The sequence below is a fragment of the Chiloscyllium plagiosum genome, chromosome 3 (genome assembly GCF_004010195.1).
Source record: "Chiloscyllium plagiosum isolate BGI_BamShark_2017 chromosome 3, ASM401019v2, whole genome shotgun sequence".
NCBI classification, from domain to species: domain Eukaryota; kingdom Metazoa; phylum Chordata; class Chondrichthyes; order Orectolobiformes; family Hemiscylliidae; genus Chiloscyllium; species Chiloscyllium plagiosum.
In genome coordinates this window covers 64,083,742-64,101,123 of record NC_057712.1, presented here as the reverse complement: position 1 = coordinate 64,101,123, position 17,382 = coordinate 64,083,742, and the positions used below count along the sequence as shown (strand labels likewise).

Here is a 17,382-nt window from a genome sequence, read left to right as displayed (position 1 = left end):
GCAGACTATATTTAGAAGTTAGGTCCATAATAAAATACATGGAGATACAGTACCTGCTTGTTCAGACCTAGCATGTTGCAGACCATATCCCTGGAGTAAGGTTGTTCTAAAACATATCTCAACAGAGCAGTCTGTGGGTCAAAAAGATCCTAAGAGAAATAAAACACAGACTGACATTCACTTAATTTTTTTTAAGGGGATTTCAAACAAATGCTCAAAACTCTATAGCAACTAATGTAATTTTGATAAAAACCAAATACTGTGATGTTGGAAATCTAAAACAAACAAAATGCTAGAGAAATTCAGCTGTGCCAGCATCTGTAGAAAGAGGAACAACATTATCATTTCAAGTTTAGTATATTACTTTGGTTCTGAAAGTGAGTCAAATGTGATTTTGAAATTGTTTAGAACAGGTAATTAAACATGATGAATTATGTGATTCATGATAAACTGAAATATCTAACAGTACATGGATCTTGATTCTTTTAATGGTAACTTTGATGGTGTTTTGATCAGACAAATGCAACCTACTTCAGGAAAAAAAAAGTACTCTCTTTTAACCAGAAAACTAATTCTATTTGAATGCTTGTCCTTTTCATTCACTGTTTGTACTGATTTCAATTACACCCATGATGGCAGACATTTAAAAATATCTGTTGCATTTTAGGTGGCTCACACAATCATCAAAACAAACGTCTCTCTGGAGAAATGTATACTAAATGGATCGGGCCATCCATCTTTGTTGCTTTTCACAGCATTCAGCATGTGGAAACCATATAAATCTATGACAAAGTTTTCTATTCTGAATTATACAGAATGGAATCACATTGGTCCATTGTCAAGTTAAACACTTCGATTTCGATCAGGATACCTGCCTTTCAACTTGATCCTAAGAGGTTTCCTAATTCAAGTCCTCAACAAGATCCCTTTGTATGATAAAACATTTCAAGGCATCAGTAATAATTTGCACTGGAAGCACACACAAGCCTTTTTATATCTGCTTTGCATCAATAGTTTTCTTAAAAAGCAAATTAAAATCATATGATCTCATTGGTTTGCAAGTGCAAATAACATTAAACTATATTTAATAAACAAACTGGTCTTAATTTTTCCCTTAATGGTTTTGAGATTTTTATGATCAAGTATCAAAAAGGTTCAATATTCTCAAAAATCAACCACGTGCAAAATTAGATAGCAGTAGATTTGAAACCAACTTTTGCATTAGTTACACAAAATCTTGTATCCCGATCCTGGAAATTGTTCAACGTTACAAATCTAATCCTGCTGAACTGAATTTTTATCCAAAATGTGCAAACATTTTTCAAAAAAACTTTCAACTCCCACAAAATTTATAGTCTGACAATACAAATTGTGGTCTGGGGCACACAATACAGACCAGAAACCAGGATGCCAATCCTGTTTGGTATGAAAATCTATTTTGAAACTATTCTATTTCTAAATAGCCATAAACATCAGCATATTAAATACATACTTACCGACCACATGTCCAGTCAACATACCCCCAAAGTTTCTCATAAAATAGCTCCAAATTCTTTTGGTAAATATCCACTACATCATTTTAATGCATCCATCCTAAAGTGTGGTGACCAGAACTGGATGCAATTCTCTAGCTTCAGCCTAATTTGTGTTGAATCATCTTATTGGCATACATTGTGCATTTTCAACAGTTTCTTAAGATTTTCTAAAGATTTTCTATTTGACACTTAGCTGCTGGGTATTTTCCTCAATGTTCAGCGCAACTAAAGAAAAATGCTACCATACAAAGGCAAAAGACAATGTAGAAGATGAAATCTGAGATCAAGATGGTACTTAGTGGTAGTTACGTACACAAACCAGATAGATAGGCAGGAGGCTGGAAGAACATAGCAAGCCAGGTAGCATCAGGAGGTGGAGACATCAATGCTTCCAGTGTAACCCTTCTTCTGGAATGGGGGTGGTTGTAAGGGGAGCTGCAGATAAAGACTGGAGGGGGTGTTTGGTGAAAGGGGGCAGTGGTGAGGTAGGGATAGGTGAGCACAGGTGGAGGGTACAACCTGGTTGGTCAATGGGAGGAATGAATCCAGGTTGGTAGCTGGAAGGAATGGTCAGAGGATTGGTGGTGGTTGGGGTGGCCCAGTAGCTTTTGCATCTTTTACAGTTGCATGGGAAGGTATCAGTGGCTTCAGTGGATTGGTGGGGATGGTGGCGTGAACCAAGGATTGGCAGAGAGAACGGTCCTTGCGGAAGGCATAGAGGAGTGGAGAGGGGTAGATGTTCTTGGTGGAGGGGTCCAATTAGAGTTGGCGGGTGTTTAAGAATGATGCATTGGATGCGGAGATGATGGCGTGATAGGTGAGGACAAGGGGGAATCTGTCCTTATTGTCATTGGGGGTGGGGTGGGCTTTAAGAACAGTGGAGCGGGGAATGGATGAGGTCCGGTGGAGCACTGTCTGGATGACAGAGAAAAGCATGTCATTCAAAATAGGTGGACATCTTGGATGCTTGGAAGTGGATTCCAGCATGAGGTTCTTTTTGTCTCTAACAAACTTAAAAACGCAACTGAGAAGAAAACTAAAACATAGCAATATTGTATAACAATTCAATGAATTTTCAAACAAAGTGGCACAATTCAAAAACTAATACTAGCTGAATCCAAAATTAGGCTCCCTGGTTGTACATTATCTCAAACAACTTGAAATAGATCCTCTTCAAAAAAGTTAAAAATCCTACAGACTTACTAATTTTACAGCTCCACATGATATGCTGTGTCATTGACATGTGCAAGCAGTAACTGCCTTGCATTAATTAATAGATGATTTAGAATATTTTATGGTATATATAATAAATATATACCTATATAATAACTATAGGTATAATAAACTATATAAATAATGATACCTCATTTAAAATAATTGCACAAACAAAATCAGATTTCAGAATGTGTTAAATAGTGCTTGAGCATAATGACAAAACATACGATGTCAATATGCAATTCAAGACTTCCAAAGTTACAACCTTTAACACCTCTCTAAACTCACAAAAATAAAAATAATTTGTAGGTTAAGCATACACAAGAACCTCGATTATCTGAATATCGACTATCCGTTACAAAGAGGTAAGTGTATTTGATTTACCTGTACTGAAGAACATGTGAAAATGCTGGCAAAAACAAAGAAAGACAAGCAGCTCAAGTATCAGTGAGTGGATTTTTTTTTAGGTAAGGGTTAGTTACACAGCCCTTTGCAAAAGTAAGTGCTTTCCAGTACAGGGTATTACTGTCACTTTACCAGGCCATTCACGAAAAAATGGCCGAGAACATAAACGCATGTGCGAGGCAGTGCTTCTGTCTTCCTACTGTGGCACTGGGCTTCCGGAAACTGACAAATGCTCTTGTGATTGTAGAAGCTGTTCAGGGCCTTGTTTAATGCAGGGATTTCATACACAGTATTTATGCGATGGTAAGTCCTTCTCAGTTTAACTTGTAACTTGCAGAATACAAAGATCAGGTTGCTTAAATAGCAGACTCATTAAAATTATAGATTTGAACAAATTCTCCGGTAGAGCACAGCGTTAGATCACTACGGCTTCCCTTGTTTAAGGTAAAATTGATTATCCAAATAATCAATTATCCTAATGAAATTGGCAGGCACTATTTTGTTTGGATAATCGAGGTTCCTCTGTATTATTTCAACATTTTCTATTTTTGTTATGTAGTGTTACTTCAAAAATATTCCCATTTCAATGTTATGATAAGATTTCTATTAACCTGTTCTTGATAAAAACCACATAGCATGAAGAGTGGAATTAAAAAAATTGGGAGAACAATATAAATTAATTCAGTCAATCCTCCATAATTACTCAACAGTGAAAGATGAGACCAGTGAAATAAATAAGTCACTTCTACTTGTTATTTTAATGAAAAATGCCAGTAAACATATACAACAACTTTTGTATGGCAGAACAAGCTCCCTTCATATTTCAAACAACCTTCATAAAAATAAGAAAGTTCACATACATGCATGAAGATTGTAGATTAAGAGAACTCTTAACGGTAAAGATTCAGAGAAAAATGTCAAAAACAAGAAATTTAACTTGCTAAACATGTGCAAATAGGTACCATTGAATAACCTTGCAAATGATTTTTCTTTTTAACTTGAAGTTCATGAACTATATTGAAGTGATTGCCTGAAACAAATGTAATGATTCTATGCCTTTAAGAGGTGTATTTTGTCCTTTATTTCCCCATGAAGAAAGGTTGAGATACAGGTACCGAGTAACCTACTCAAAGTCAATGAGGTAAACAACTTGTGGGAACTTGTGTGCTTTTTAAGAAGTTGGAACAACAAAAGCAGCCTGAATGGGTGGGGTCAAGCTCCCACAGAAGCAGGATTTTTAGTTTTAGCTTTCTGCAGGTGCTAGCTTCTTGAAGTTGGATGGGGAAGCTCTTATGCCTCTGTTACAGTTAAAAGCTGGGACTCTCCTCCTGCTGCTAGAATTACATGTGAGACAATCTACTTTACTGAACTTGCCTTTGCCAAGGGCGTGTTTTTGGGATGTTATCATCTTGGAACAGTTAATTAATGGTAAATATATATTATTTCACTAAGCATTTTGAGAGAGTTACAGTTGGGTCAATTCTTTTAATTTTGTCTACATTTAACTATGTGTAAAAACAAAATGTGTTTTGCTTGAAGTCAATTATTTGACCAATCGCATTTCAACTGGAATGCAAAGCCTTACACTTACTTTTAAAATAAGAAAAGCTTAGGGTCTAGGCTATCTTCTTAACACATTTTGAAGGAGTTGGTCTGGTCCATATCATACAAAATGTTTCATTTAAGTCAAGAATAAAATCAAGTACCCAATTCTTCTTTCAAGACAGTGTTAGAAATGTACAAACTACTGTGAAACAGTTAATTCAATGGCTCTAAGAATTTTCAAATATGTTACAGCGGCCTGCAATTTGCAAGATATATATCAGGTAACAGACAGAGTTTACTATTATTATTCCTTTCTACGTGACTGCAAAATTAGGATTTAGTACAAATACAAACTATTGTGAAAATCCTGATGCTGTTGACTCTCAATGCTGTGAGATCACAGGCTGTGATCTGGATTAGAATGTGCATCCACCTGCTGAAGCTAGGAATTAGTGAATTCAACTTATCTGGTGACAACATCTTTTACTTCATCTCACTGGCAAGAAACCTCAAAACATTCATTTGGTGAGGTGCAATTGTTCAGTGATAACAATTGTTGTCAAATAGCTAATCTGGTTTTGAAACATTATGGTTTTTTGTTAAAAAGAGTCAAAGTTGTTTCAATGTCCACCTTAACATGTCATGCCCCAATATTTACTAAATACTTTGCTTCAGAAGCAATTTGATTATTTATGTATCTCATTTCTTAGTTTCCTGTCAAAAAATTAAATATTATTTGATCAGTTTGCGAACACCAGTGCTGGGAATCACCAGGAAACTACACTGAATCAGTTGTATGTCAATACTGCCAAAGTTGTTCCTACCAGAAATCGCCAGGTGTCTTAACACACCCTTAAGAGGTCAACAATGTGCTCTCTTATTTTGTCATTGACTACAAAACCCAGATTAAGATTTTGAACATGAGTGAACTTTCTACATGTCTAATCTTTAAAGATATGAATCTAAGACAGCTGTAAAGTTTACCTTGTCATAAGGCAAGAGCCCTCTCAGAGGAAAGCGAAGTGTTGTTGGATCCAGCTTCCAAGAATTACAAATTGCACCAGAATTGTTCACCACTGGCAAAAGACTACAGCGTCCTAGTCATTAACACATGGAAAGAGAAAGAAGAGAAAGAAAAGCAAGAATGCTCAAATTTATCATTTATCTTTACATTATCCATACCACACTAATAATTCCAGTTTTTAAAACAATGAAGGAACGAGGTCAAAATATGACAATTCTAAAATTTAGAATACAGGCACCATTTTCTCTTAAAAATCTAATGCAATCCTTGAAAGAACAAATATATATGTAACTAATCAATAAGATAGTTATTGTTTACTGATTTGATGAAAAGATTTAATGACAATTTACATTTAAGATGGAAAAATGTTCCAAAGCAAAGACATTCCAAAAAAGGATATTGTGTCAAGGAGGAGAGATTAAAAAATATAGAATTGCAAATGCTGACGATCTGAAACAAACAAAAACGGAAACTTCTGGAGAAATTACAAGTTTAGTGAAAGATGTAAGTTAAGGGAAATGGGACTACCTAGTGTCCTAAAGGTGAGAAAGGTGTGGGAGATGATGAGAGAATATTTCAGAATGTAGGGTCTAAGCAATAGCTTCTACGGTAAGGTTATGTACTGATGGGACAGTAATAGGAATGGAATATTCAACAGGGCTGGGAGGATGGGTAATTAAAGATGCTGGCTATATTTAAACATCAAGGAGAATTTTAAATTAGATGTTATAAGATTGGAAGTCTATAATGATTAGATTTCAAATGCACATTATTGATTGTAATAAAGCATTTCAGGATTCCTGAGATTGTAAGAGGCAGAATTTGAATGCAAGGCTTTCTTTTACAAACAAGTCACAATGGGTGAATGTGGCTTATAGCAAGATTAGGTACAAGATCTCTGAAGGAGGGCCACTGGATCAGATATGTTAACTCTGCTATCTCTCTACAGACACTGCCAGACCTGCTGAGTTTCTCTGGAAATTTCTGTTTTTGTTGCAGATTTCCAGCATCCGCAGTTCTGAGTGTTTTTTTTTTAAACACAAGATGCCGTTTTGGCTAAATTGGAAGTTCATGGAGAATAGGAGGCTGGCCAAAGTAGCAGGAGAATTTGTGAATCTGGAGGCATGGATGAAGGTTTCAGTAAAAGACAAACTGAGGTTGAAAATCTGAACAGCAATATTTCAGATTGCCCCAGCATATAACTTTTGTGATGGATATCTCAGAATCTCAGCTCACCGTCAAAAAGACCTAGAGTGCAAATAATCTAGTTCAACGTGAGAAAGTAACAGAGGAAGGGAAATAAGATATCACAATGGCGACTTAATTACTCTTATCAAATGTGGTACAAGTTAATTTGCCACCACTAATCTTGTTCCAACAGAAATCATGGTCTTGACTCAAGAGTGCAACAGCATTTTTAAATGATTGCTTTAGTTCAAATTTCAAGTCAAATCGTGTAACATGAAGTTTTAAAACACATTAAATGTGCATTTTGCAGCATTATGTACATTACAGAGTTCAAATTATTCAATAACTAAAATAACAATCAGTAGACTACATATGGTGAGAAAAATGATTATGACAGCTAAACCATCGCTTCCCAGAAGGTTACTAATCTCTTCTTTTCTAACGGAGTCCATAGCCCTGGCAAAAACCTGTGCTTTCTACCCTTCTACTTATTCAATTTTTGATATTTCATTTCTCCTTTGCTATTTTCCTTTAAGTGCTCATGCGATCTCAGAGTCAGATTCATCCTTTAATCCTATACTTAGTAGAGCTTCCTTGTCCTCAACAGTATCACTTCTAAGTAACCCACATATGCCTTCCATTGAATCAGGGACATTTAATATTTTTCTCCGTAACCCACTTTCCCTGGTTGCATTGCTCCTCATAAGCAGTTCACTTGTAACAACTCCCAATACTGAAGCAACAACATTGACTCATATGTCAATACTACCTTCCTCTCCAAAGAGATTGTCACACCTGCTAAATCTTTTCTGTGATCCCGGTTTTAATTTTAAGATTGGTTAGAGTAAAACCATAACATTTATTTGTCAGATGCTAATATGCCAGGCTATTCAGTTTTATTTCAGATTCCTAGCATTTTTCTTGTACTAGTAAAGCTTTAGAAAGCTTGAGGGTTGTTAATGAAAAGAAAAATCACAATATTTAGGACAGATCTGAATGAACAGTATACACAAGGGGGTGGTTTGAGAGTAGACAAATATTACATGAATTTGCCCTGGCGAAATGGGTAAATTTTCCCCTTTTCTTACTGAAGGTGGGTATTTATATAGCATGCTTTCCAATGCCCATGCATCATTTCCATATTCAAACAAACAATCGTAACTGACCCTCTAATGCTTATGTCTCAATAATTGGAGTTAAAACCGGGACATTTTATGCCTGTATTTAAATGCACAACATAAATTTTCTTAAAATACCATGCATAAAGAGGGCCTCGGCAAACATTTTGTATGTACAATAAGGTTCTGACAAAACGTTGACTTGAAATATTGACTCTCTCTTAACAGAGTCCATAAGCTCCATTGATGCTTCCAAAATTAATTGTTTTAATTTCATGTTTCCAGCATCGGCAGCATTTTGGCTTTGTACAGAAAGGTATATCAGTTTCAACTTGAACAACTCAAGTAATTAAGATTTCTAAACACTACTTATGGGAAATAATCAAGTACATCATGACAAATCAGAAAAGAAGTGACTTTCAATCTTCACTAGTTTGGACTTGAAGTTATAAAATTGAAGACAGACATTTGAATCATCAGTTGCATCACTTGAAATTGAAAGTTTTTATTAGTTCAGAGTGAAATGTTCCATTCTTACCACAGATTGAGTTTATTCGTGCAGTAGGTCGAAAGCTGTCTACAAAATCAGATGCAAGATTTCCTAGTAACTGAAAGAAAAATGCCAAAACAAGAACATTTTTAGATGAAACAGACAAATAGAAAATACCAGCTGAAGTTTTCAGGAACTAAATTAGCTTGCCAGATAGTTACAAAAAAAATAATCAGACTTGCACAGCAAATGTGGACTCTTGTACAAATATCTGTTAAGTGATGGACAAACTCAATACCTACCAAAAGAAATGAGACGACAGAGGAACCTCGATTATCAGAACAAGATGTTGTGGTTCTGTTCGATGAGTGCCATGCCTCTAGGAATTCCCTGGCTGTTCTCTGTTTGCCAAACAGAGAACAGCCAGGGAATTCCTAGAGGCATGGCACTCATCCACAGATTCAATCAATAAGCACATCGACCTGGACCCAATATACCGACCACTGCAGCGGAAAGCTGGAACTGACAACCGGAAGCGGCAGATTCAAACCACTATAAATGCCGGAGGAAAGATCACAGAAGCGCTTCACAGCAGGCTCCCAAGCACTGAGGCTGTCACCTAGACAGGGGACGAAATGTCTACAATACAAATTCCCAGCTCGGCGAACAGAACCACAACAACAAGCACCCAAGCTACAAATCTTCTCACAAACTTTGATCAGAACAAGATCGCAAGGTCCCGATGTTTGGTTAAACTGTGTTATCCGGCATTCGTTTATCTGAACACAATTCTCCCCTCTGCATAGTTTGGATAATTGAGATTCCTCCGTATATGAAGAAAATGTTAACCAGGTAGACAAAGTCAAACAGGATCAGGCCAAATCAGTATTTCACGATACCAAATAGAAAGCAAGTTATGCATGGCATAACAAGGTTCCCTACATCCTAATAAACTATAATTGAAACTGCATACTCCAAGTTTCACGAGCATCCCTTTCCTGTAGGGCGTATTTTATTACTGCTGTGTCATCTGCCTCATTAAATGTTAAGTGACCCACAGGCGTCATGATGTAGAGTGGATACTAGGGTCTCAATTGTTATGCTCTCTTTGAAATCAGTTCTTCATGGAAACCTTTAGCATTGACTCCGTTCTTGGTGAATATCACTGCAGGTATATCTATCAGAGTGATTTCGATGACGAGTTTAAGAGTCCACCTGGTGACATCAAAAAGTATAAGTGAAGAGAAGCAGATAGTAGTTGTAAAGAAGGAAATTTACTGTTGCAGAATTAGTTTGTTTTGGCTTTAGAATTTCTAGATGAGTGAAATTGAAAATTAAGCACTTGTACTAAACCTGAACAAAACATTGGTTAGAACACACGCTGGTCACTATATAATGAAATGAATTAGAAGCACAGGAGAAGGTGTAGAGAAGATGACACTAGACAAGCATGATTATACCTATAAGGAAAGGATTGACAGACTGGACCAGTTTTACCTTGAAAAATGTGATTTTAAGACCTGACCTAACAGAACTATTTAAAATTATGGCAGGTTTTGAGAAGAGCATATACAGACAGAATGTTTCCTCTTGTGGGGAAGTGCTTAACTACATTCAATGCAAGGCAATCACCAAGTGAGATTGGGATTTCAGAAAAAAAAAACTTTTAGATCCAAAGAATTGACAGAATGTGCTACTTTGTCAGAGTGAGTGATTGAAGTAATAGTACCAATGCACTTAAGGGAAAGCTAGACAAGCACACGCAGAAGGCAATAGCAAATGATGATGATAGCCTTGAATGGGACATATATGACTAAACAAAGCAAATAACCTTCCTTCTACAAAACTGATGATTACTACATAAAATATCAAGTCTATTCTTGTCCCGTCAGCTTCATCTATCCAGTGGAATGCATATCTCTTGCTGACAAGGTTCATACACCAGTAAACATGAAGATTATCCTCCAGTTTCTTTTCTTTTCAGGAAAAGATCAGAAATGGTCACTTACCCAATGAGATAATTTCCCTTCAGGATAAAGCTTTCTAATCTCAGTAACTGCAAAATATGCTGGTAACAGACAAGCATTTCTGTCCAAGATGTATGCCACAACCTGGAAAGAGTAAAGCAAGGAACCTCTGTCTAAATTAGATCAACTTAGAACAAAAATCTTCTTCGACATAATAGTCAAATACTGCTCAAAAAACTACTCATTTATAAAAATGTTTAGAAAATATTAACAAAAAGAATGCACTGCTAATTTTACACATCAGGGAAAAATATTTGGTTAGTAATGCAAGCAAGGAACTTGATTCAAACAGAGTACAGATTGGAGAGTTGGCACTATGGACTTAAGAACCCTATTTAAGACCCACGTTCTCTTCAAGCTCAGTTACATATGAACAGTGCAGCATTGATGAATTTAATCCCAATTTGTTTTCCAGACAAAAAAAAAAGTGAACATCCTTATTTCCATAAAATTAACGCTAACTACGTAAAATATCAAATGCATGATTTTCCTGGAAGTAATTTTTAAGATCAAAGACCGAAAAAACTTTAGCAGGAACTTACATCTTTAGCTGTTTGTAGTTGCTGTACAACAGCAGAACTGACTGTGTTAGGAATAGTTTGAATCTTCTCTAGAATTGCTTTTAACAGGTCTCTTACACCCTAGAGAAAGTAAATATGTAAGTTAAGAGCTTATCAACAAAACTCCTTAAATTGCACTAACTTAATGCTCCAACAAGCTTCTTTGAAACAGCATAAGCTCACATAAACATTAGTTAAAGCACCAACAAAAAATGTGCGTAGTTGCCCAAGAAACCTACAGACATTCTTTCATCCATTCAAAGAAAATGAATTCTCATAGCAACATTTATTAGGCTGGAACTTGCTGTAGTAGTGAGGCAATTGCATTCACCACTGGTCTTGGAAAAAGCTTTCCAAAAATATTGATTTATCTCTATTTTTATTTATCATCCTCTCCCAACAACAGTTTAAAGCTGGTGCCATGAAGAGACAAAATAGCTGTCAGCAAGCAGATTAGCAGGCAATCATGCTGAAAACTTCATGCAAAGCAAACCAGAAAGTTGAACTCACTTAATATGTTTCACTTTTAATTTAACATTTCAGATAGCAAAATAATTACCTGATTAGATCAAGATAGAAACTAACAAGACATTAATAAAAATTCCACATCTGATTTTATTTTCTTATGCAGGTATTTAACTTTACCCAAACATAAAACTTGTTGTTCTGGGCCACAGCCTTTTTTACGCAGTAATTACAAAGCTAGTACACAATTTTAAAAATCCAGCTTCCCTTCATTCAGTCAGGCTCAAATATTTTCAAAAATTTTTAATAGCAACATTAACAGATTAAGCAGAAATTCTGTCAATCTGTAGATTTCCTGGTGATTTCAGCAGAGGGGATTTGCATCAAAATGCAGCCTCTGGAAAAGTGTTGCAATCACTAACAGCAGGCTCCTGAATTACATGTTCAGACTCCAAAAGTTGCCATTACTCCATCAAAACTGAATGAATGTTGATAGTTTCTTCATCACTACTACCATAAAACCTAAGCCATTACCACTTCCTAAGTGAATTACAAATTCTCCTGCTTATAATGGCAAGACAAGTTAATACATTTTTTGTACAGTACCTTGTAGTCAACACCACCTATTATTTTTCGAATTAGTTTAAACGTTAGAGCCCAAAGTTGCATTCTCTCCCATTCCAGACTTTCAGAGTTAATTAAAGACTCGCAGACCAGTCTACAAAACAAATACAGAACAACCCTTTGAAATATTATATTCAAAATGGCACCATATATAACTTGCATAAAGCACAGAACTATTGTTATTACACAAATTTGAACGATTATACACAGATTACAGTAATTGCAGATTCTGCTTAAGACAATAGTCAAAATATTACGCAAAACAATTCTCAAGGAATATGATTGCAGATATGTGAAGTTCACTTTTAATGATCATATTGTCATCGCACAAATAAATCAAACATTTATCTAACAACATAACATTGTAATTCACCTCTGAAGTTCTATTCAGTTAATGCTGAGAAACAAGAAGCCATTCTAAAGGGTAAGTTAGAAAGACTGTCTAAACATTAACTTTGGAGACAAAGACATTGTCCGCTGTGTGTGTTATTCAGCTAAGTACAGAAGAGAGAGCATGTTGAGAGTAGACATTATTATTGCATTTGAATTTACTTGTTTGGCATTCTTCCTTCTTGATTTTTTTTTACCATTCCTTTAAGAAAATTTCATCTCTTTTCATGACAAAGTATTTTTAGACGGTGCACCAGAAATAAAGTTGTAATTGGAACAGCTTATCAGAAATTTTAAAAACAGTTGTTGCATTGCTCAAAGTATCAGATTCTTTAATAACAGCACAAACCAAAATAGTAACATCAAATTAGCGAGTTTTGAGAAGATTTGTAGCTCAGGTTGAGGTTCTAGATGTAGGTTTGTTCGCTGAGCTGGAAGGTTTCTTTTCAGATATTTCGTCACCATACTAGGTATCATCAGTTAGCCTCCGGATGAAGCATTGGTAGCTTTCCATTCATGTGTTTGGGTTTCCTTGGGTTGGTGATATTATTTCCTATGGTGATGTCATTTCCTGTTCTTTTTCTCAAAGGGTGGTAAATGGGATCCAAGTCAATGTGTTTGTTGATAGAGTTCTAGTTGCAATGTCATGCGTGTCTCTGTTTGGCTTGTCCTAGGATGGATGTGTTGGCCCAGTCGAAATGGCGTCCTTCCTCATCAGTATGTAAGGATACTAGTGAGAGTGGGTCGTGCCTTTTTGTGGCTAGGACAAGTCAAATAGAGACACGCACGAGAATTCTTTGAAGCATGTCATTCTATTCGGAACTCTATAACAAACACATTGACTCGGATCCTGTTTATCACTCCCTGAGAAAAAGAACAGGAAATGACATCACCATAGATAATGACACCACCAACCGAAGGAAACCCAAACACAAAGCGGGTTATACCACCAGTGCTTCAGCTGGAGGCTCACTGATGTTTGGTGATGATACGTCTGAAAATGAACTGTCCAGCTCAGTGAGCAAATCTACATCCAGTAACATCAAATGTTCACCTTCGCATTCCAGACATACTAATGGGGTTTTAACATCAGCCCAACAGATACAAAGAATTTTTTTCCCCCTACTAAGATTTGTGGGCAGCACAGTGGCTAGCACTGCTGCCTCACAGCGCCAGAGACCCGGGTTCAATTCCCGCCTCAGGCAACTGACTGTGTGGAGTTTGCACATTCTCCCCGTGTCTGCGTGGGTTTCCTCCAGGTGCTCCGGTTTCCTCCCACAGTCCAAAAATGTGCAGGTTAGGTGAATTGGCCATGCTAAATTGCCCGTAGTATTAGGTAAAGGGGTAAATGTAGGGGAATGGGTATGGTGGGTTGCGCTTCGGTGGGTCGGTGTGGACTTGTTGGGCCGAAGGGCCTGTTTCCACACTGTAAGTAATCTAATCTAATCTAATCTAATCTATGACATTGCTATTACAGGACTTTAATCTGGATTTCATTTAAGATGATTTACAGAATGAAAAAGGACACCCTGATGCACAGAGTGAAGAAAATGAAAATGGAGCTTGTGAAGGAAGCAAGTAATATATTTAAAGTTACTGTACAATATAGCAATGGAATTTTAAAACATGCAATATTACATACAGTTGCATTCTTGTACAACCCCGCATTATAGAAAAATCATGCTTTAGAAGTGGCACTTAAAGTGCTGGCACTGTAATCACATTAGAGCCAACACATGTTTTAGAAGTTTGCACTGTAGAAACAGCATCCCCACTCGTCAATCACGTTACAGTGAATTTGTGTTAACAAAACATGTTATAACAGAACAACCTGTATAAAGCTCTTTATTCCACTTATTAAAAAAATCAAACATGTTACTAATAGTTCCTTAAATTTTTTTTTCCCAGTTATACCTTGGAGGCAGCAACCCACTTTCAACTGCCATAGCCAAGCAGTCATACAGAAACGAAATCCTCTTGGGGTTGTGCTGTCCATGGATGAAGCGAACAATCCACTGCACACACTGCTCATGGGATTCCTGATGTTCAAAAAAAAGTATCAATATACATTATACAACTAATGAAGTTTGCAAAAAGCTAACCAGATCTAGAAATATACTTCAGACAAATCACTAGTAAATAAATTCTAACCTGAGGAAGATTTGTCCAAAGTTGCCTGAAAGCTCCAAGGCAACTAATCAACTTGGTTTTCTCATCTTCGGCTGTGTCCATAAACATACTGTGAAAGACAGGTTTAAATAAAATAGTAGCTAATTTAAAATATTCTTGAGGTACATTCATACATAAAGCTTTAAAAGATAATAAAAAGTAAATAAGTGTTGGTGCCCAAAAATCTAAACTTAAGAAAACATAGAAGTCTTCAAATATTTAAATGCCCAAATGGTTAAACATTACAAAAACGAAATGCAGAGACAAACTCCATGAAATCTGTTTTCCTTCCTAAAGGATCATGGAAACATTGAACAGCAACAAAAAGGAAATTTAGGCAATAACCAACATGCACTTTGTTTAAAGAATGATTTGCAATTATAGCATGATCTCTATGACTACCAGATATATCAAAGACTTTATAGCCAATGAAGTTCAATAAATTACTCGATTAGACAGCGATCTGCCTACATTTTTCAAACATTCATCAGATTAGAGTCAGAGGGTTAGAGCACAGAGAAAGGACTTTCATCACATTGAGTCTGCTTCAGTCAAAACAACAGTTTCAGTCAAAACCTAACATTTTCCAGCTCATGGCCCATAGCTTTAAATGCCTTTGCATTGCATATTTACATATAAATACTTAAGAGTTATGAAAGTTTCTGCCTCTACCACCTTACGGGAACTGAGCTCCAGATCCCCAAAACCACGGGGTTGAAAAGCAATCGTTTCTCACATTCCCTTCAAACCTTCCGTCCCTTATCTTCAATCTATGCCTTCTGATCCTTGATTCCTCCAAAAGGGAAAGTTTCTTCCTGACTACTCTGTCTAGGCACTACACGTCCCCTCTCAGTCTCCTCTGCTGCAAGGAAAACAACCTCTCTCTTCATAACTAAAACTCACAGTCCAGGCAACGTTCTGCTAAATCTCTGCTGTTTCATGTATTTAAACTATTTTATAAGATGTTGAAATACAAATAATAGTGTAGCTGCATAATGGTATAGTAGTTGAAAATAGAAAACTTCCAGTTAGATACATTGTGCACAGAAATTAATTTCAAGACTATCTGTACACTGCAAAGTTAAATGGTCACGAAACAAAAAGCTGACATTTGATCAAGGGGTTGAGAGATATGGTGACAAGGTAGAGCTAGACATTTTGGAAAACTGACTGTACGCATGGATGCTGTCACTGAGGGATGTGACACAACTCAAGTGTCACTCAACTTCAGGATGTCAACACAACAGTGTGGACTTCTTGGGCCTCATGGCCTGTTTCCACACTGCAGGGATTTTATGATAATCATTGAGAATACAAATGCCAATAACAAGAGGCTTAACAAGAGGAATAGGCTTTCAAAAAAAGAGAAACAAAGTGGAGTAGATGCAAACCAGCTTGATTCACCAGAAGAGCCCAAAGGGTGGAAAGCAACACTCCCTTTAATTTCCCTATGCTGCGTGCCCTCTACTGCATGGTGTCTTTAGGATTTTCACTTGCCCACATATCTTAAAAGGGACTGCAACTTGTGCATTACCTGTTTTCCCCTGCAAGATACCATATTTCTATGTGACCATACATTTGTGACATTTGGAGTGAATGTTAATGGGGAATGGGGAATGTGGAATGAGAAGAGGAGCAAAGAAATTAATCTTATTCTGATGCTGGTGAGGTTAGTAAGAGACACTAAGGAATGGAATGAGGCTGCTGCTCACAAAAAGGCATTAACATTTGACTCAAAGAGCCCTTTAGAAAATATTGAGAAATACAGAATAGAAGTAATGTATATACTTAAAGCCTAAGACAACTACAGGAAAGACTGAGGAAATGAATGGTGATGAATCAGGGCACAGATTCCACAGTCAAGTATCAAGCTTGTAGAATTAAAAGATTGTGAATCCAGGTAACATAAACGGAATAAAGCAGGGCTTGATGGGGGCCAAAATGAGGAGCTCAGAGTCATGGGCCAAATTCTAAAGCAGCTGCCAAAGCACTGACATGGATAGACATAGATTACATAGGGATAGCAAAGACTGGAATGGATATAACTTTGTGTAGTCATGAACCAATACTCAGGTTCAGAGGTGATTGCGGATAGGGAATGATTCCCACAGCAAAGTATCAGTGAAGATACTGGTAGAAATTGCTTTAAGAAATCAAAGGAAAGCAAGTGTAGTATATACAGGGCGACCCTCGTATCCACAGAATCATTTTCGCGGTTTACTGCGGCCGGAACATACTACAGGGAAACTTCCAAAACCAGGGACTGGGGGCTGCTGGGAAGGCATAGAGAAAGAGCAGCTAAAACAAAGCATAAACCTGAAGCTTTACTAAGTAAGGGAGTTCAACATGGGTGGGGGTGAGGGGGAGCAGGCATCTTTCTTTTTCTAACTTTGGCAGCTGTTTAAGAACATTCCAGATGGACACATCTGCAGGATGCATTAGTGGTTGTATAAGCTGAAGCTTCAGGATTCAGACCTACAGTGGTGATAAAGTTACAGTTCTGCACCTGTGACGTTTCTACATGGGCATTTCATGTGGCCTCATGCAGGTTAGCAGTGCACAGGCAGGGAGGAATTGGCTAAGCACCAGGTACAAAAAGAGCATATCTTGCTTGCTCATCAGTTTTC

At 36.9% G+C, this 17,382-nt stretch overlaps 1 protein-coding gene across 3 annotated transcripts in view; it reads right to left on the bottom strand.

Moving 5' to 3' along the window:
- The window catches only part of med23 (mediator complex subunit 23), a 121,241-nt gene that overhangs the window by 89,983 nt on the left and 13,876 nt on the right, over positions 1-17,382 (bottom strand). For all 3 annotated transcript variants that reach the window (XM_043683331.1, XM_043683338.1, XM_043683342.1), the window contains exons 3-10: positions 14,738-14,825; positions 14,501-14,625; positions 12,179-12,290; positions 11,090-11,188; positions 10,530-10,631; positions 8,569-8,638; positions 5,685-5,797; positions 54-149 (exon numbers count right to left, since the gene is read on the bottom strand). In XM_043683331.1, the coding sequence (XP_043539266.1) occupies positions 54-149; positions 5,685-5,797; positions 8,569-8,638; positions 10,530-10,631; positions 11,090-11,188; positions 12,179-12,290; positions 14,501-14,625; positions 14,738-14,825 (805 nt within the window). The remainder of the gene's footprint in view (positions 1-53; positions 150-5,684; positions 5,798-8,568; positions 8,639-10,529; positions 10,632-11,089; positions 11,189-12,178; positions 12,291-14,500; positions 14,626-14,737; positions 14,826-17,382) is intronic.